This window comes from Denticeps clupeoides, chromosome 2 (genome assembly GCF_900700375.1).
Source record: "Denticeps clupeoides chromosome 2, fDenClu1.1, whole genome shotgun sequence".
Classification (NCBI taxonomy): domain Eukaryota; kingdom Metazoa; phylum Chordata; class Actinopteri; order Clupeiformes; family Denticipitidae; genus Denticeps; species Denticeps clupeoides.
In genome coordinates this window covers 30,229,485-30,248,151 of record NC_041708.1, presented here as the reverse complement: position 1 = coordinate 30,248,151, position 18,667 = coordinate 30,229,485, and the positions used below count along the sequence as shown (strand labels likewise).

General features: G+C 41.7%; 3 protein-coding genes across 6 annotated transcripts; 1 reads left to right on the top strand and 2 right to left on the bottom strand.

Annotated features, from left to right (window-relative positions):
• Positions 1–187: 187 nt before the first annotated feature.
• Positions 188–7,830, bottom strand: frrs1b (ferric-chelate reductase 1b). 3 transcript variants are annotated; one of them, XM_028970378.1, is made up of 16 exons: positions 7,767–7,830; positions 6,829–7,028; positions 6,531–6,694; positions 6,366–6,460; positions 6,143–6,284; positions 5,827–6,009; positions 5,622–5,720; positions 5,055–5,205; positions 4,494–4,607; positions 3,689–3,804; positions 3,523–3,609; positions 1,717–1,814; positions 1,487–1,545; positions 1,258–1,401; positions 846–901; positions 188–774 (listed from the first exon to the last, which is right to left on the bottom strand). In XM_028970378.1, the coding sequence occupies exons 2-16, from the start codon at positions 7,025–7,027 to the stop codon at positions 682–684; spliced, it is 1,800 nt and encodes a 599-aa protein (XP_028826211.1). In that variant the 5' UTR covers position 7,028; positions 7,767–7,830; the 3' UTR covers positions 188–681. The 3 variants fall into 3 exon arrangements, with proteins under 3 accessions (XP_028826211.1, XP_028826210.1, XP_028826209.1); XM_028970377.1 differs by having other exon boundaries at positions 7,688–7,818; XM_028970376.1 differs by lacking the exon at positions 7,767–7,830 and adding an exon at positions 7,134–7,660.
• On the top strand, positions 7,551–13,163 carry LOC114784743 (leucine-rich repeat-containing protein 14). 2 transcript variants are annotated; one of them, XM_028970381.1, is made up of 4 exons: positions 8,781–8,794; positions 9,161–9,439; positions 10,793–11,632; positions 11,780–13,163. In XM_028970381.1, exons 2-4 carry the CDS (start codon positions 9,165–9,167, stop codon positions 12,357–12,359), a joined length of 1,695 nt encoding a protein of 564 aa, XP_028826214.1. In that variant the 5' UTR covers positions 8,781–8,794; positions 9,161–9,164; the 3' UTR covers positions 12,360–13,163. The 2 variants fall into 2 exon arrangements, with proteins under 2 accessions (XP_028826213.1, XP_028826214.1); XM_028970380.1 differs by having other exon boundaries at positions 7,551–9,439.
• On the bottom strand, positions 12,836–18,610 carry wdr97 (WD repeat domain 97). Its single transcript, XM_028970375.1, has 13 exons — positions 18,442–18,610; positions 17,778–17,818; positions 17,642–17,678; positions 17,403–17,549; positions 16,728–16,874; positions 16,533–16,646; positions 15,969–16,457; positions 15,428–15,622; positions 15,219–15,340; positions 14,879–15,032; positions 14,117–14,226; positions 13,948–14,015; positions 12,836–13,862 (listed from the first exon to the last, which is right to left on the bottom strand). The coding sequence occupies exons 2-13, from the start codon at positions 17,816–17,818 to the stop codon at positions 13,621–13,623; spliced, it is 1,866 nt and encodes a 621-aa protein (XP_028826208.1). The 5' UTR covers positions 18,442–18,610; the 3' UTR covers positions 12,836–13,620.
• Between the last annotated feature and the right edge of the window lie 57 nt (positions 18,611–18,667).

Below are 18,667 nucleotides of genomic sequence, written 5' to 3'. Positions count from 1 at the left end.
CCATAGCTTCAATCGGGAAGAAATAATACATTTTACTGCAGAGTGGCTGCTCTGCTGGCACATTCGCCTTCACCTTATGCCCATTAGCAGACATTGGGTCAGGTCTGACATTAATGGAACATAATAAGATGGCAAAAATCCATTTACATGTTGGACCAAAAAAAAAAAAAAAAAGACAAAAAAATTCTTAACAATTATGAGACTTTTTTATTTTAAAGCAGACTGTGGTTTGCTTTTAGCAGTAATGTCATTCATATATTTCCAAGCAGTTCAGTGAGACCAGAGAATTGTGCAAAGTAGTGCAAGAGGCTTGGCTGGATGTGATGAATTATTTGAAAATAGCAGCAACTGTGGTGTTGCACTCTGTTTAGAGCACCATTAAATGAACTCAGAAGGGGTTTCCATCATCATATATATCTGATATATAAAGATGGTAACACTAGGCAGCACAGGGGCATATACTCATGTGGACATCAAACATATGTGCATTTCTAGTCAGTGCTATTTTCAGATGACCCGAAATGTCCATCAACATCATAGGAAATAATGGAATGTAAAATAAGAGTCTATGTTGACATCTATATCAGTTAATTATATAAAAATTACAGAATAAAAACATATTATTCATTTGGCTCTGACAGACAAAAAAATACATATACAATCATAATTTAAAAAATCCTGTCACACGTTGTTTATGGAGTTTAGAAGAGCAACTAAGAATCCCAGGTTTCCACAGAGGAAGATGGTCAGGACAATCTTTTTGAAGCAAGAATCCTGTTGCAGAGATGAAAAAGTAATTTTGGTAAGCAGCTAAATATGTAATTTATGTCATATGTCATACTTACATGGCTCCTTGAAGAACTAGGCAAAATATTTGCTTTGTCTTCACTGCAGCCTCTGCCTGTTCACAGTTACAGAATTATGAGATTTATAGAACATAGGTCTGCTTTTAATATGATGCACACATAACATGTATGTGATCCTTTTTCAACTAAATTCAGCATTGCTCTATTAAATATGAAGTATGCTTTGGCATTTTCAGGCGATTAATATTCACTGTCACGTAGACCACTGACAGCACAAAAAAAAAAAAAAAGACTTTTAGCATTTAATAGAATCAAACCATGCAATTGATTTGTGCTCCAGCACATTTGTCATTCAAGGAAGACATAATTGCTCTTTGAAATACAAATGAGCCTCTTTTCTAAAGGATAGGCTTCAGGGAAGGTGTAGGAGGAAGTCAGTCAAATGACAAACCTATTTGAAGAAATCCAACTCTGTGAACCTCCAAAATCAGGTCCACCACCACCCCCCAGATCACGAACCCAGCCAGGACAATTGTGGACCACGGTCCAGGTAAGAGCAAGGCTTGCTGGTGGATTCCAAGGAAAATGGCTACAACTACAAAAAAACGTACAGTGGTCAGCCACAATTTCAGATGTATATCTTCACAGCTTCACCGTATCTATGGGAATGTGCCTTTCACCTGCAATTATCTGCGCTATGGTACCGCCAGCCAAATGCATCCAATTAAAGATGTACCGTCTAGGAGTAGGAAGAAAGAGACAGACAGACATGAGTGGAGACCAACTTAAGTGATGATTCACTGGTCAGGCCTTAAGAGTAAATTAGATGAGTCTCCATAATATTCTTCCATCACAGTAAGTGGTTCTCCTGATAAAAGAAAAAAAGTTTTCCTGGAACTAGAGATCTTACCTTGAGGCATTTGGGGCTGGTCTGAAGACAGCCATGACAGGCTGTATGATAGCCAAAACCATGACGGTGCAGCCCAGGTAAGCGTGTGAACCAGCACGCTGAGGAAAAACAGAGGGGAGTTTGCTGGACTTTCTGTATATTATAAATCTAGCAACACTGGGGTGGTAGTAGCCTAGTGGGTAACACACTCGCCTATGAAACAGAAGACCCAGGTTCAAATCCCACTTACTACCATTGTGTCCCTGAGCAAGACGCTTAACCCTAAGTTGCTCCAGGGGGACTGTTCCTGTAACTAATGATTGCAAGTCACTCTGGATAAGGGCATCTGATAAATGCTGTAAATGTAAATATATGCATAACCAAGGGTACATTACAAAGTATTGAGGCGAACCTTTGCAATTGACAAAATACTCTGCACCATATACAAATACATTCTTGTGATTTACAAATACAAATAACTTGGAAATAAATGAGTGGTAAAGCATGATGTGTATGACTGTAACTGTATTTCCAGATGGTGGAGGAACTGTTAAAATAAAAATAAGTTTAAAATGCATATGCACATCCAGATGCATTAAAAGATGCATCCAGTTTAAATTACAAATTTTCAAATCTGCTGCTGAGACAATCAAATGAGGCTGAAAACGAACCACCCCCTGAAGTACCACTACAAGTATGAACAGAGCCTAGAAACCTGTAAAATGAGTTTATATTTTACGTAGAAATTATGTTCACAACAACCTCATTTGGACTAGAACGAGCCCTTGTACAGATGTCCTATGGGCATAAATACTAGACATAAATAAATAAAACGTCATCTGGGGTCACAGTCTGCACCTTCAGAGGACCAACAGCAGACATGCAAAGATGACATGTCTGCGGAGTGGGAACAACCTCATTTGGACTAGAACGAGCCCTTAGACAGAGGTCCTACCTAGGTAAATACTGGACATTTGGAAGACGTAAAACAAAAACGTCACAGTCAGCAGCAGACGTTCAAAGACGACCTGAAGAAGATGCTGCTTTAACATACCCATATGAAAATTACAGACCACTCTTTTCTTTTTAAGTGGGACAACATGCACAACAGGTGATCCCCACTGCCCCACTGTAGATCCCCTACGCTAAATAAAATACCATTAAAAAAAAAAAAGACAAAAATCTAATCCATATAACAATAATAAATTAATAACGATGTCTCACAGACAGGACTGTCTCAGCTGTCAAAGGAAAGGTGGACCTCTGCTGGGGAGAGTCTGAAACCGCATGTGAGTGGGAGAGCAAAAAGATTTTGGCAGACACGAGGGCTACAGATGTCCTTGAATGAATCACCTCACCTCAACAACACCCTGTTCTAATGACAAAAACCCGAAGCCACTAAAACCAACCTAGCGACTAAAATAAACAACAATGTCCAGCGGTCACTGCTGAACAGATAACAAAGCATTTCTACACTAACTGTGAGATAGGAAAAGGACAATTAGGAAACCAATAGAGAGGACATTTGTGATTCCGTCTGGACTTCTCTTTAAAATACATGAGCAGACGCCATGTGACAGGATGACACACTGGATGAATGTGGAGTGACGGTCCGTCATCTGACAGCTGTGATGCGGGGGCAGCGAAAAGAAGACATGACACACAGTTGGCGTGGAATAATATGCGCACTGACTGTAGAGGAGAAGTGTGAAAAGTGTGTGTGTATGTGTGTGTGCATATTTCTGGTATACATGCATACAATGTTTTGTCCACATTGTATGCTTTATATATATATATATATATATATGTGTGTGTGTGTGGTCTTACTTTGCTCCAGCCTCCTCTGTATATAAAGGGGAGAATGAATCCCACACAAGTCAACAGCACAGACACAATCATCAGTGATCGATGGACCTGTGAATATAACACAGCAAATGTCAGAAGAGCAAACATCCCTTTGCTGAAAGTTACTTCATAACTTCAGAAAGCACACCTGAAACCAGATCCGCTGACCACAAAGACTGGATTCAGGCCAGTCTGGTTTGAAGTATCGAGCCACAATGATTCCGGTGCTGACTGTGGTCATCCAAGCAACAAGCATAAATGCACCTGCAGACACACACAAACACACACTCTCAGGTCCAATGAGAGAAGAAATTTTGGATAAATGAAACAAGCACATTAAAGTAACTACAAAATCTGCTGTATAGATCATTCAGCGGGGTATGTGCTGCTCAGAACCTCTCAAGGTGCCCTTCATATACCCCACCTCAGTGAAGAAGAGGTAGAGACCTAATAATAATGTAGGCAAATTAATCGAACACTAAAATACCCAAACTGAGTCAGAGGGAGTCTGAGCATGGGAAAAGATGAAAGGATAACTAGAATTCAATATTCAATCTTTTTGAAAAAGGGAACATAACGATAGATTCAGTGAGATATTATCAACACCTGATAAGTACAAGTGTGTGTGTGTGTGTGTGTGTTAGATAAAAACATTATATTCTGCCTATAAAAAAAGTTCTTAATTGGAGTTTGTTAAAAAAACCTAATGAGGTAAAATGACTCATAGCACAGCGCATGCAATATTGAGCAATTTATTTAAATCAGAAAAACTGAGGAAGAGGAACTCACAGTGAGGAAATCTGTGAGTCAATGTCAGGAATATTACTATATCCAAACAAAAATCTTTTAAAATGTTAAAGTAACACAAATGTGAGGATCAATGTTCCCAAAAGGCTTCATTTGTGTACTTGGAAACATGCAATAAAGCTTAGTGGCTTAGTGCCTAAACTCACCATGATATTTGATAAGAAGAGGAGAGCGAGAGCCAGTAAGATCCCTTGGAGGTCCCGAAATAACTATTTGATTGGAGGAAATAAGGGGCTGACGGTCATGTCTCCGAATCCGGCCTGGGGATTGATGGAAAAAAAAAAAATGGTATTTTAAACATCACACTTTAATATAATTGAAGCAAGTTTTGCTAAAAATCCAGCAACAACACTAACTCTACTGCAGGCGCAAACTTATTGACCCCTTAACAGCAACACTGAGATTATGAACACTGCTGAACAGCAGCGCTCGGATGTCAAATCACCTTTTATTGACTCATCAAATGATAAAACTGGAGAAGGATTCAGTACATCAGTAAATCAGTGCAATTCATATTTAAAGTAACGGAACTCCACAGTTATAAAACTCTAGTATAAAACCCGAGACCGGTCAGCAGCAGTCTAATCTTAATGAGGCAATTGCAGGTTGTGAACGGAACAGGAAGCCACTTATAAGAGAACAATATGTCTGACGATTTCATAAGATGTGGTGTGAGCAATGAAGTCACAAGAAAAATTTTGACTGACCGCTGTCCGCTCTTCCGTTTGCCATGAACAGGTAATAGTTGTGGTCAAGGCTAAAGAAACTATGGTCAGCCAGGTTGAAGTTTATGTCACGTCGAAAGTTGCACTGGATGACCCCATCAGATAGAGCCCAAGCCCTGTCTCTCAGTGGATCCTAGGAAGAAAGATGGGGGGGGCCAAAGGTCAGAGTGATTACGACTGAATGATTACGTGCTAAAACGCACAATATCAGGAAAGGTTGGGTTGTAGTAAATTTGATAATACATGTGCTAAACCAAATGATCTTATCTTTGATCTTCACGGTTGAACATTACGACCAAGTAATAATATTCAGTATGCCCCACAACCTGGACCAGCCTGTGTGCATCAATGATCCTTGGCTTCTGACCACTGGAACATTCCACAAGAGCTTTGGTTTTGTAGATGCAATGATCCAGTCCTCTAGTCATCAGAATTTGGCCATTATCTCAAAATCCTTTTCCTTCTGCTTTCAACCCATCAGCTTCATGCACACTTGTTGTCATTATGGCCGACCAGTGTATACACAACAGAGCTCATGTTGTAATTTACCTCGGATGTCGGTTGTGGATAACTTCGGCCTGTTGCATATGTAGTTCTGACGTCCACAAGGTCACCATCTTTTACACAGAGATAAATTTCATCATTCCCCTAAAAGAAAAAAAAAACCACTGCATTGAAGAATGTCGCTAGAAAACAGCAAGCAAAAGTCTACGACCCGTAGCTCAATAATAAACGTGTTATTATGAGTCCCTACCATCCATTTATCAAGGGACAGGCCGAAGGACACGTAACCATCGGCAGGGCCACTGAGCTCAAACACCACACTCTGGCCCTCTGTGCGGAAAGACAGGAAGAAACACACCGGGTCCGTCTTGGGGTCACAACCAACAGGATCCCTGAGACATGACTTGTTGGTCCCACAGCCCTCTGAACTAAACTGTCAAGGACATAAAACAAGTCAGACAAAAAGGAGAATTACTGTTAAAGTTCTTTAGTAAGTTCTTCAGAAGTATTTTGCACTGCTGCTAAAACCAGGGCATGTGTCCCTCAGTTTGTAGGATCATACTGACTTGATTTGGCAGTACTGCTGGAGATGTTGTTGGCTGTGCAGTAGTGGGGTTAAATGAAGGTCCCGGAGTCCCACCAGTCAGAGTCACTACTGGACCGGGGATCTTCACCCAGTAAATTTTGTACTTTTGAACCACGGTCGCTCTACAACCAAGCAAAACAAGGACCTGTGAACACGTAACGTTCGGCATGATGCCTCAGCACGTACTTAACTCTGACACTCACGTGAACTGGACACTAGATGGTGGATTTGCCGGGGCTGTCCAGATGACTTCTACTTCTGTTTTCTTGGATTCACTGGTGTGGCTTACTGCTGAGCCCTTAAAAAAGTAAAAACTGTGATCATGCCAGCAATTACCTAGTTTTCAGTTAGCTTTATAAAACAGCTACCTGTGTGCCAGCACATGTAAGAAGCTGTGAGATGGATTTGTTCATAAGCGTAAACGAGCCGACGGCTCCACCGCTGGGTTTCCCCACGTCCCGTGCCTGAATGAAGAAACCTTTAAAAGTTGTGCCCTTAGACATGTCCTCCAGTGTGGATACTGATAATGTCACTGTAACAATGAACATCAGAAGACACACAGATGAAATGGATGAATAACTTCTATAACTTATAAGTGTTAAAGACGACCATTAATAATAGGATCATGTCTGTTGTTTAAAATCCTGTTGTTAAAAAGTACTACACCTTTAGTCTGCTCTCCAGGAGTTAACTGGGTTTTGCTCACTGTTATTGTATAAGGAGGTGGATCGGAACTGGAGTCATAGCCATGGTTTGGCACCATGTTCCCACAGGCTTGGGTCACTTTCCCATTGCTGAAACCCCTGGTAGTTCTCAAACACACACTGAGCAACAGTAACAGCGTGGCTTGATCCCTTCTGTTCATGCTTGGAAAAGAAAGAAAAAAAAGTTATTTCCACGTTGTTAGTTCTTCAACGAAACTCCCAACAATTTGCCTGCCTGAACGTGTGTCAGGGGCATTTTTAACTCACCCGGGATGTGCTACAGACACATTAAAAGCCATTTTACGAGAACGGCACATGTTTTTCTGTTGCTCTTCAGCTAATCAGATTTCTGTATTATAACACACACTCTGGTGCCAGAGATAAGGAGAAGCGAGGGCTGGGCTCTAGCAAATGATACAGGACATTTTCCCTGCCTCGCATGGTGAATCGCTATTAAAAACCATTATCATTACATTGATACGAATACTTAAAAACCGTTGTAGTAATAGCAAATGTCTTTGGCTCATCAGGTGCCAGAGGTGGACAGACCTGTCTAGACATCATTTTCAGTTTAAATACCCTGTTTAACGAGGCTGTTGAAGAGGTTTCCTACTCCCTCATTCAAAGAAATATAAATTTATTTGCATCAAATGTTTTGAATTTATAAGTAGGTTTGACAAACTCTCATATTAAGATACGAAAGCCATATTTACTCGCTTGAGAGAAACCCACAGCGCACACAGTGTAATCTCACAACACAAAGCGAAACGAAGAGGCGCCACTCGAGTTTACAGTAGAACACGGAGTCGCGTCGCTTTTACCTCGCTTTACGCCGCTTTTCACACTAGCCTCCACGAAAAGTCCCGACGCCGCACGCCCGTGTACACGACGCGACCTCACCTCTCCCACGGCGGCACCTGCACCCACACGGCCGCCAATGAAGCCTGTTGATATGCGGCGGCACTTCCTGTATGTGCACGCTAGGGGGCGGGCACTTACTGTCGTGTGGATCCCTATTGGCTGCAAAGGGGCTTGAGCTTTAGCCTTCCCTATGAATAACAATTGACACGTTCTAATAACCACACAATTACAGATTTTTGCAAGAGGGGGCTGAATAATAGCTTGGGGAAAATTGTGTTTCCACAATTGCATTTCAAAATATCCACATGCCAATGTAATCGTGATTACTTTTAAAGGCTCCTAATTGTTATAACACGCCACAACTTTGTAAAACTATTTATGACTTGCCTGTAAGCAAAACGTGGAGTGAGGGACACGGTCGAACAAACTTGCTGAACACACTTACAATCTGTTTGTGGATCAAATGAGTAGGCTCTGTCCAAGATCGCAATGTTCGGCTTCTATCGACAGAAGTTGTTAAGTTTTTTTAAAATAATTATTTATTTATACTTTCACAAGTGGTGACCCCGGCTGCAGAACCACCATATCGCTTTACGTGTGAATTCCAGTAGTTGGGGAAACCAAACATTACTTCCCACAACATTACCATGAACCTTATGAACCATGTTGTAAGTCGCTCTGGATAAGGGCGTCTGCCAAATGCCGTAAATGTAAATGTAAATGTAAACCATGGAAAACATGTCATAGAGCCAACAATATAAAGTGCTGCTGGGCACCAATGAATCGACGTAATAAAACACCTTCTCATTCAATGTGTTTTCCGGTGAATGTGGAGGCGAGGTCTCCACTTTTTGTGTTCATTCGTAGTTTTGATGCCTTCATTGAGAATCTACCAATGTAAATGGTCATGAAAATAAAGAAAACACCTTGAAAGAGAAGGTGTGTCCAAACTTTTGGCCTGTACTGCATGGCAACATTTCTCTGAATGCAAGGTACATTATTATTTGCCGCCTGAAGAGATACAGGCGAAGCGCGATGACGTCATCAGCAGGCGCCACTGAAAACAGGTTAGGTGAAAACATCCCTCGAGTCTGTTAGTGCCTGTTTTCTTGTCTATATATTTAAAACTGGCAAACGCAAGCTCTGGTTTTAGCGTATCTTTATCGCTACAAAAATAGAAACAAGTAAGCGAATAGGTCCACCGTATTAACTTCTTTTTTTAGTTTCATCACTTTAAGCCGTGGAGAAACTACGTGTCCGTATGCTTGTCCGCCGGTGATTTATGAAGCTCGTTAATGCCAGCATGGAGGAGATTTAAAGGGCTTTTCGCTGGTCCGAGGTGTCACACCGCCAGCTACAAATCACTCTCGCAGGTCGCGTGTGTCCTGCTATTCTTGCCCGACCTTACAGGACATGGTAACGTGTCCCGGCAGCATCATGGCGCTCTCGCTGGTGGACCTGTGCGCTAAAGAAGTGGTGCGGGACCACAGCTCGTCTTCCCGCTGGCTGGGCTGTGTACCCAGGGAACTCTACCGGCCGCTGCTGGACGCCGCCTTCGCCCACTGCCGCCCGCTCGCCATCGGCGAGTTAGTACAGCGATGGCCCGACAGGACCCTGACGGTCGGAGGACGACGACCGGGACAGAGTCCGCCGAACCGCCTCTGCGTCCAGGCGCTTCTGCTGGCCGTCGTGAGAGGACTGGCTGACAATAGGTGAAGTGTCTCAGACTCGGGGTTTGGTCGTTTTTCTTTATACCAGTCCAGATAGTAACAACGACTCTGCTGCACATTGTCAAGTCTAAAGGTCCCATGACATGAATTTTGTTTTTAGCTTTTATAATCTTCGTATGGTCATTAAAAACCTGGAGAAGTCATGGAACTTAAAAAGAGAATTTTTTCAGTCCTTGAAAAGTTTTGCAATGCAAAATAAATATATAAAGTCATGCAAAAGCCATTGAAACTGACATACAGTACAGGCCAAAAGTTTGAACTTCTTGTTCAATGTGTTTTCTTTATTTTCATGACCATTTACATTGGTAGATTCTCACTGAAGGCATCAAAACTATGAATGAACATATGTGGAGTTATGTACTTTACAAAAAAAGGTGAAATAACTGAAAACATGTTTTATATTCTAGTTTCTTCAAAATAGCCGCCCTTTGCCCTGATTACTGCTTTGCACACTCTTGGCATTCTCTCAATGAGCTTCAAGAGGTCGTCACCTGAAATGGTTTTCCAACAGTCTTGAAGGAGTTCTCAGAGGTGTTTAGCACTTGTTGTGGCCCCATTGCCTTCACTCTGTGGTCCAGCTCACCCCAAACCATCTGGATTGGGTTCAGGTCCGGTGACTGTGGAGGCCAGGTCTCCACTTTTTGTTAAGTACATAACTCCACATGTGTTCATTCATAGTTTTGATGCCTTCAGTGAGAATCTACCACCAATGTAAATGGTCATGAAATTAAAGAAAACACATTGAATGAGGTGGTGTGTCCAACCTTTTGGCTTGTAATGTATGAATGTATAATGAAGTACATAGTTCCTGTAAGACTGCGTGAGAAACGTTTTCCACATTTGTAAGTGCAATGTTTGAAACCTCAGAAAACATAAGGCCTTAGAGTCATTGAAAAGTCATAGAAATATTTTCTAAAAATGTGTCCAAAATATTGTATCTATTGCATTCAGCTGTGGTGCAGAATTACAGCCACTTGTAGCCAGACCCACAATGAGATTCACTTGGACGTGCCATTTAGGTGTCTGTAGTTTTAAATTATAATGAGGAGGAGAGAGGCCCGTAGAAGGTGGAACAAAAAAAAGATTTTTGCTCATTTGCAAGCCATGGTGGTCAGTGGAGCAAATTTTTTTAGGGGAAGTGTGCGAACATCTTTTGGCTCACAAATAATTTGTTGTGTGGAAGAATCATTTGAGTCTCTGTTTTTTAAAAAAGCAATATTGTGTCATTTTGGTGATTTGTAATCACTGTGACAGAATTTCTATAAGACATGGTCTTTTTTTGGCTGAGCTTGATTGGAATGTTACTTTTTTTTTTTATCCATTACAACTTTATAGGAGTGCCCTTGAGGTCCTGGACTTGTGTGGACTTCAGTGTGAAGATGGGACTATGGCAGACTCCATGGGGGGCTGGTCCCTTACTGTCGCCCTATGCTCCATGGTGCTCCAGGCCAAAGCTGCAGCCAAAAAAGTGAAAGGGAGAGATGTGGAGCGGGATCGGAAGAGAGGGTTGGAGATGGAGAGAGACGGGGCTGTAAAACGAGACCGAGGCTCAGGGGATTCGGGGACAGATCAAGAAGAGGCAGGGGAAAGTCAGAAGAATGGCGTGAAAGGAGTGAGAATTGACTGTGTGAGAAATGGAAAAGAACATGAAGAGGGAGACTTGGCAAAGGGTGTGAGGAGGAGGATGGAAATCCAGAGGAAGAATGGAATCATAGAACCAAACGAGGACAGTGTCAATACAGACCCAGAGCACATCATGGTGCATGTCCGGGCGGATTTGTTTGTAAATGCTCGCTCTTGGGACAGGGTGTGTGGGGCTCTAACTTCCCAGGGTCCACTGCGACTTCACTGTCGGTTCTTACGAGTGGAAGAACTTCTAGCCTCCTCCATTGCATCAATGCTTGCCATGATACCAAAGCAATGCCTTCTGGGCGTGGATATCCGTTACTCCAACCTAGGGGTTTCAGGACTGGGACTTCTGCTGCCCTTGCTGTCTCCTTTCCGTCTGGTTAAATCACTGAAGCTGCACTATTGTAACCTGGATGTACACAGGGATTTGCCTGGGCAAGAAAAGGCCCTGAGGGACATGTCACAGGGTCTTGGGGAGCTGCACTGCCTCCGGCAGCTCAGCCTGACTGCACTGAGGCTGCCGGGACATCTGCGCATGCTACTCAGGTAATTATGTTATCATGAATGTATATGTGAAACCATGTTTCATAATTCAATAATAAAAATAGTATTAAAGTGCTAATAAAAAGGAGTAAAGTAGTGGAGAATTTAATAGTTTTTGAGCATTTTTACTGACCATTTTCCTGCCCACAGTTCCCTCTCTCAACCTCTGGAGGTGCTGGAACTACCATACCTCAGTCTGACACCTGCTGACCTTACATACTTGTCCTGCAGTCCCCACGCCTCTTCTCTGCAACGACTCGATCTGAGTGAGAACCGCATTGACGAGTCTTCAGTGCCCTCCATGCTTCGCCTCTTCTCCCAGGCTTCCTTGTCACTGTGCCACTTGTCCCTCTGTGGCTGTGGACTGAATGACAGCCTGCTGGGGAGACTTCTACCCGCCCTGTCTTGCTGCCGGGCCTTGCAAAGCCTTAGGTTGGCCTTAAATCCTCTTTCTTTGGGAGGACTTCTATCCCTTGTCAAAACTGCAACAGGGATCCCATCCCTCAGTCTGCTCTTATACCCTAACCCGCTGGAGGAATACGAGCCTGGCCTTCCAGCTAATCCCTCAAGTGCCCAACTCCTGGACTGGCCCCTTTTGGACGATGGAGAGATTCGGGAGGCAATCAGGCACCAGTTGGAGCAACTGCTGAGACTGAGTGGAAGGTCTATTGACCTGTTCCTCACATCTGACTTGTTGAACTTCAGTAAAGACCTGATTGATGTAGAGTAGGGTTTGTGTGTTATGGTCTATGAATAGCACTTTTATACAAAGATCACTTTTTTTTTTTTATAAAGATCTGTGGTGTGGGAGCGTGTACCAGCAAGTCCAGTATGACCAGATACATGCTATTAAATTAATTGCCATCAATGTTACTTTCTGTAGTGTAGTGCTGAGAAGTTTTTTTTTTAATGAATTTTAACATCAAAACTGATGGGTGATTTTCTTTCCAAAAGAATGTAGAGGGTCTATTTCACAAAACATGAGCATTTAATATTAATGTTCATGTTATGTTATGCTGAAACTGTAGCTGTAGTTTGGATATGGGCTTACCAACACCTATGTGTACAATTGAGAATCCAATATATTATTGAATGTTTGCAGATAATCTTGTAATTTACAAATGTTTAAACTGTGTAGTGATTCTTTTTAAAATAGACCACAACCTACATTTGTTGGTATGTACCATCGGCACCTTTTATTATTCAAGTTATATTCTAGTTATCGCATTAAACAACCTATATAACAAATGACAACAATTTGGAATGTGCCAGTGGTGCTAAATTAAAGTAATTGTGTCATGGTGACTGTTTTGCAGGAGAGAGAATCAAAAAAGAAAGTAAACCAGTACAAACTAAGTGTGGGTTAGAAAGACTGAAAATGTATAGTCCTGTCTAGGGATGTGTATTGGGGGGGTGTAAGATCTCACCATATGATGTGTATGACAATACATTTATATCATGACATATTGTCATATTCTACATATTGCGATATTCTACAGTTCACTGAAAATGTAAAAAAAGAGATGAAATACAAGATGCTGTGATCGGACTATTATTTTGCGATTTCACTCTGCCAATAATTCAAAGTACTCAACTGTACAGAGTACCATCTACAGGAGTGGGGGTTATTGTCGCACATTCTATCGATACAATATCACCACGTAAAATATCGAAATATATTGCTGTACACCCCTATTCCTGCCTGATCCTCTATTTAACTCTATATTTGAAAGTGGTCTGTAGTTATAAGTGGTCTGTAGTTATAAAGATATTTGAAAAGTTAATCACTGTGCAGGTCTAATCAGATAAAACAGGCAGGTCCCAAAGTGTTCAGTTTGAGATTGTGAATTGGTGCATGTGCTTTTTATGATTAACTTATGTCTAAGTTTGGCTGAGTGTAGTTTGTTTGGCTGAGTGCAAAATGCTATGTGTCCAACAAAGGTCTTGTAAACTATAATTTGTTGGGAGACCATAGTTGCTCTTCCTTCACATCAAGTCAATGGCAATAATTGGACAGTAGTGTTGCACCATGAATCCTGCAAAGGTGCTAAAGGTTCTCTGTAGTATTCAACGTAGGTGCTCTCTAACAAAAAAAATCTTGGGTAATAGGGCTTGGGCTGAGATGGTTCCAGGCTGGAAGGGAAAGGGGAGACCTCAATGTGAGGCAATGGAAGGCGCATTTTGGAGCAACCCGTTAAACGGGGCCTCAGATGTTGAGGCAGTAGGAAAAATGCTGTTTTAGAGAAAGGAAAGAGAATACCAAATTAGGATCCCACTCTTTTTAAATACATGGATGTGAAGCATAGAAACCATCTTACATAGCGGCTCCCGGTTCCTGAACATAGAGTAGGTCTCTCCCGGCTTAAGTCTACGCAGCAACTTGCACCTGTACTCACGCAAAAAAAACGGCTATTAGTGAACAGTCGGTAGGAACCCGATCTATAGGAGGACTTACAGAATGTGTGTGTGTGTGTGTGTGGGGTGTACTTAGTGGACGTTGCAGGTGGATCGTCCTTCTTTTTCTGGACAAAGCAGAAGAATTTCAGAACATCTACAGGAGGTATCACCCGCCTATCACCTGAGGTCTTCACATGCACCTTAGAAGTGAAGTGATTGTCATTGTGATACATTGTGATACAGCACACGTTCACAAAATGAAATGTGTCCTCTGCTTTTAACCCATCACCCTTGGTGAGCAGTGGGCAGCCATGACAGGCGCCCGGGGAGCAGTGTGTGGGGACGGTGCTTTGCTCAGTGGCACCTTGGTGGAGTTAAATCATCAATCATTCAATTAACTAGGTTTTTAGTTGGGGCAGTGGTGGCCTAGTGAAAGTGATTGTCATTGTGATACACTGCAGCACAGCACACGGTGCACACAATGAAATATGTGTGATTACGGAGCCACTTTCTTAACCGCTAGGCCACCACTTCAAATCCCGAGCCGCCAAGGTGACACTGAGCAAAGCACTGTCCCCACAAACTACTTCCCGGGCGCCTGTCATGGCTGCCCACTGCTCACTCAGGGTGATGGGTTAAAAGCAGAGGACACATTTAGTTTCACTTCACTTCAAAAAAGTTTATGAGGGATAGATTATAAAAGTAATGTGCTGAAGGATATGCTGAGATCCTGAAAAATCTGCACTGACAATGATCAAGCTTTATATTTGTGTGTAAGCCATATGTAGGAACAAGGTTCCAAAATGTGTTGGAGTGCAGAATAAAGCCCCATTGGACACCTTTAGAGTATACCTTGTACTTGACAGTCCAGGAGCCCAGCCATCTGGCAGCCACCTCTCTCAGGTTACTACCCTTCAGCACAGAATGCCAGGACTCCACCTCAGGCACCAACCACTGGCCAACCTCCTTTGCCCCCATCGTATGCAGCTGGCACAGTATTCTGAATCTGATGGGGCAAGAAAGAAATAAAGATCAGTGTGTAGTCCTTTAAACAATCGGCATTTTTTTGTGTGAGCTATTATGTGATGGCATCATAAAACATTTATTCTAGTGACTGTTGAATATGCTTACTTTATGAAACGAAAGCTGTCTGAACTGTGATGCAGTAAAAAAAAAAAAAAAAAAAACTCACTGGAAGTGCAAGGCTTTGTTAGCCAGTAGGGTGAGAAGCTCCACCATGAGCTTATGGCTGTTAGGATCCAGCATTATCAAAAAGTTCAGCAGCTCCCTCACAAATTGCCTCTCTTCAAATGACTAAAAGACACAAATACACAATCATGCTCCTATTGAATTAATGAATAATTTGAGAGCCTAAATCTGCTTGCTTTTTGGATCAGCCACCATGCTTGTCGTGGTGTTTTGCTGCAGGCAGGCCATCAAGCGTTTGATGAGCACCTTCTTGTTTCTTAGCTCTCTCTGATTGTATAAATCCACCAGTGCATTTAGGAGTTGGAATTTCTGTTCACCATGGTTCTTTGACATGTATTCTAGAAGACGTCTGGAAAAGTCCTCTGGTGAGAGATATGCAGGAATAGTCTAAAGTGTCCGAGCCGTCCGAGCAAATGCACACACACACACACACACACACAAAAACAAAAAATTAATACACATGCATTGCTGCAGTAAATTCAACACAATGAAATGTTGGGATGGTAGTAGCCTAGTGGGTAACACACTCGTCTATGAACCAGAAGACCCAGGTTCAAATCCCACTTACTACCATTGTGTCCCTGAGCAAGACACTTAACCCTAAGTTGCTCCAGGGGGACTGTCCCTGTAACTACTAATTGTAAGTCGCTCTGGATAAGGGTGTCTGATAAATGCTTTAAATGTAAATGTAAATGTTGCTGCCTGTATACATTTTACATTATTAGTCAGAAACCTTAAGGTCTGGGTAGACATCAGGGAACCAATCTTCATTCAAATATCGTTGAAGAAAAGGGGGATGTTGTGGAAATGATTCCAGTGGGGCAGGGATAATTGGCAATTTGATTGACTTGGACGGTAAAGACGGGGATGCATGAGCAGATAGTGTTGGAAGAATGGGTGGGAAAGAGGTAGTGGGTGGCTTTGATTGGAATGGAGTTTGTTGGGGAGGCAGAACGAGGGGTTTTGGCTTGGAGGGCACAGATGGGAGAGTAGGACTGGTTGATTTAGGTGGGGAGGACATCTGTGAACAACTGAGTGGCCTTGAAGGTTTGGCTGATTGTGGAGGAGATGGGGTGGTTGGATTTAGATCCAACTGTGTTATTGGTGGAAAAGTGGCGGCTGTCCGTGAGAAAGGGGGACTGGGTGGATTTGGAGGGGGAAATGGAAATGGTGGCAGTGCTGGTGACTGTGGATGTTCTATGGGAGGTAGGTTCCTCAGTGGCTAAAAAGAGAGAAGAGGAAAAGTCAGACTGAAGGTATATACATAAAACAGAATAATTCTTGCAAATGTACTCACCTTTAATATGTAAGGAACCTTATGTTTTAATGGTGGTGGTTCTAGTGGAGGTGGGCCATCAGTTTTATGCATTTCCATTATTTTGCACACCACATTAAATGAATCCCATTTCCTCTGAAATAAGAAAGATTTTATCTCTCCTTCATAAACTCATCTTTGTGTTCTTACACTTACACCCACTGCATCATTGGCTACCTCTGTTGTGCTGCTAGTAGCTTGAGTTGCCATTGTTTTAGCCAGATTGGCATCTTTTTCTAAGATACACGAAAAGAGGTGACCATGCTCAGGCAATTCAGTGTTAAACAAAGCATTCTTCACATCCAACAGGCCTTCTTCTGGGATCTGAATGGGAATAGAAACAATTGACCAATATATATATATATATATTTATACACACACACACACACACACACACACACACAAGGTGGGCCATTTATATGGATACACCTTAATAAAATTGGAATGGTTGGTGAAATTAACATCCTGTTTGTGGCACATTAGTATACGTGAGGGGGCAAACTTTTCAAGATGGGTGGTGACCATAGTGGCCATTTTGAAGTCGGTCATCTTGGATCCAACTTTTGTTTTTTCAACAGGAAGAGGGACATGTGACACATCAAATTTATTGGTAATTAATTTCACAAGAAAAACAATGGTGTGCTTGGTTAACGTAACTTTATTATTTCATGAGTTATTTACAAGTTTCTGACCACTTATAAAACGTGTTCAATGTCACCAACCATTCCCATTTTATTAAGATGTATCCATAAAAATGGCCCACCCTGTGTCTGTGTGTGTGTGTGTGTGTGTGTGTGTGTGTGTATATATATATATATATATATATATTCAGATTATGCCATAACAATTTACATGGTACAAAAGTCTCATGTAGTTACTAAATCCTTCCTTCCTTATGCAGCACAACTCAGTCTGGGAAAGCTGCTTCTTGGTGATTTTAATTTTTTCCTGTAGGAGGTCCTGCAGGTCTTTTTCTCGGACAAGCAGTGTCTCAAGGCCCTGAAAGTTTAAAACCATTTTTAGAGACTACCAAAGGGTTTACTCGAAAATAGAGACATTCTTTACATCGATATAACTGGTGACATCCTTACTGGGTGTGAGATCTTTTCACTTGGGTGTTTTTCAGCCCTGATTAAGCCAAAAATAAATAAATAAATAAATAAATAAATAAATATATAATGTGTGTGTGTGTGTGTGTGTGTATATATAAAAGAAACAGTTGCATACCATGAAGGTATAGGCTTCTCCTGATTGTACCAGTCCTGCATCTGAAGAAGCAGATTGCAACACATATTATATGCAACGTATTTAAAAATTAACCAGTAGGCCTTAGTCATTCAGAGATTGATACCCAGAGATTTCGCTGAGATATATAAAATAAAGCAGGATATATTATAATAAATAAAGTAAAATATGTAATATAAACAAAATAGGCCTTAAGATGGTTAGACCTGCTGGTCCACCAGTATTAATATCTTAAACTGGTCATGGTTTCTTTAAGCATGGGTGGAAGGTATTACATTTTTAAGTTCTTTGAAAACCATGCAACATTCCCTTGCTTTTTACTACAGCCAAAATAATGTCTTAGGGAGACCAGCTTTTTGATATGAATGAATGCCATCCAGGGTTTAAACATTAATAACCTAGCAAACAGTTGCATTTGCCTACATAAGAGATAAAATGGAACATGGTATAGGTGATATGCTAGTATCCGGGCCACAACCGTAGAAGAGGGAAATGTATTAAATAAACTGAGAGAGATGCCTATTTCTCTTTAAACATAATTCTAAATCCTAGGCTACTAGTAAATCTTTCTTGTTTTTGTAATTCTGAAAAAATTAATTATGCGGCAAGTGTTACTGATTGCATTTCAACAGAGAACGGTACAGACCGTAGTCGCAAGGTTGACTGCCAGTGTAATCCGGGTTCTGATCTTCTGATAGTAGTCCTCCAAAATCAGGCACTTTTGTTTAGGACCAGCACCATGTTTGTACGTTGCTAGGATATATCAAAGAGTCACCAAACAAGTTCTGTCACAGATTCATGTGGCTGATGTTTTCAACAGAATCATTTCATCAAATAATCATTAACATAGACAAACTGTACAGACATCGCTG

Excerpts from the sequence above, each read along its gene's own strand:
- wdr97 (XM_028970375.1), bottom strand. The coding sequence starts at position 17,818 with ATGCAGGACTGGTACAATCAGGAGAAGCCTATACCTTCATG. Across the intron at positions 17,550-17,641 it reads GTGAAAAGATCTCACACCCA|GGCCTTGAGACACTGCTTGT; the intron begins GTAAGGATGTCA and ends TTAAACTTTCAG. Across the intron at positions 15,341-15,427 it reads AAAACACCACGACAAGCATG|TCATTTGAAGAGAGGCAATT; the intron begins GTGGCTGATCCA and ends TGTGTCTTTTAG.
- frrs1b (XM_028970376.1), bottom strand. The coding sequence starts at position 7,183 with ATGTGCCGTTCTCGTAAAATGGCTTTTAATGTGTCTGTAGCACATCCC. Across the intron at positions 5,721-5,826 it reads TGTCCCTTGATAAATGGATG|GGGAATGATGAAATTTATCT; the intron begins GTAGGGACTCAT and ends TTTTTCTTTTAG. Across the intron at positions 5,206-5,621 it reads ATCCACAACCGACATCCGAG|GATCCACTGAGAGACAGGGC; the intron begins GTAAATTACAAC and ends CTTTCTTCCTAG.
- LOC114784743 (XM_028970380.1), top strand. The coding sequence starts at position 9,141 with ATGGTAACGTGTCCCGGCAGCATCATGGCGCTCTCGCTGGTGGACCTG. Across the intron at positions 9,440-10,792 it reads AGAGGACTGGCTGACAATAG|GAGTGCCCTTGAGGTCCTGG; the intron begins GTGAAGTGTCTC and ends ACAACTTTATAG. Across the intron at positions 11,633-11,779 it reads CATCTGCGCATGCTACTCAG|TTCCCTCTCTCAACCTCTGG; the intron begins GTAATTATGTTA and ends TCCTGCCCACAG.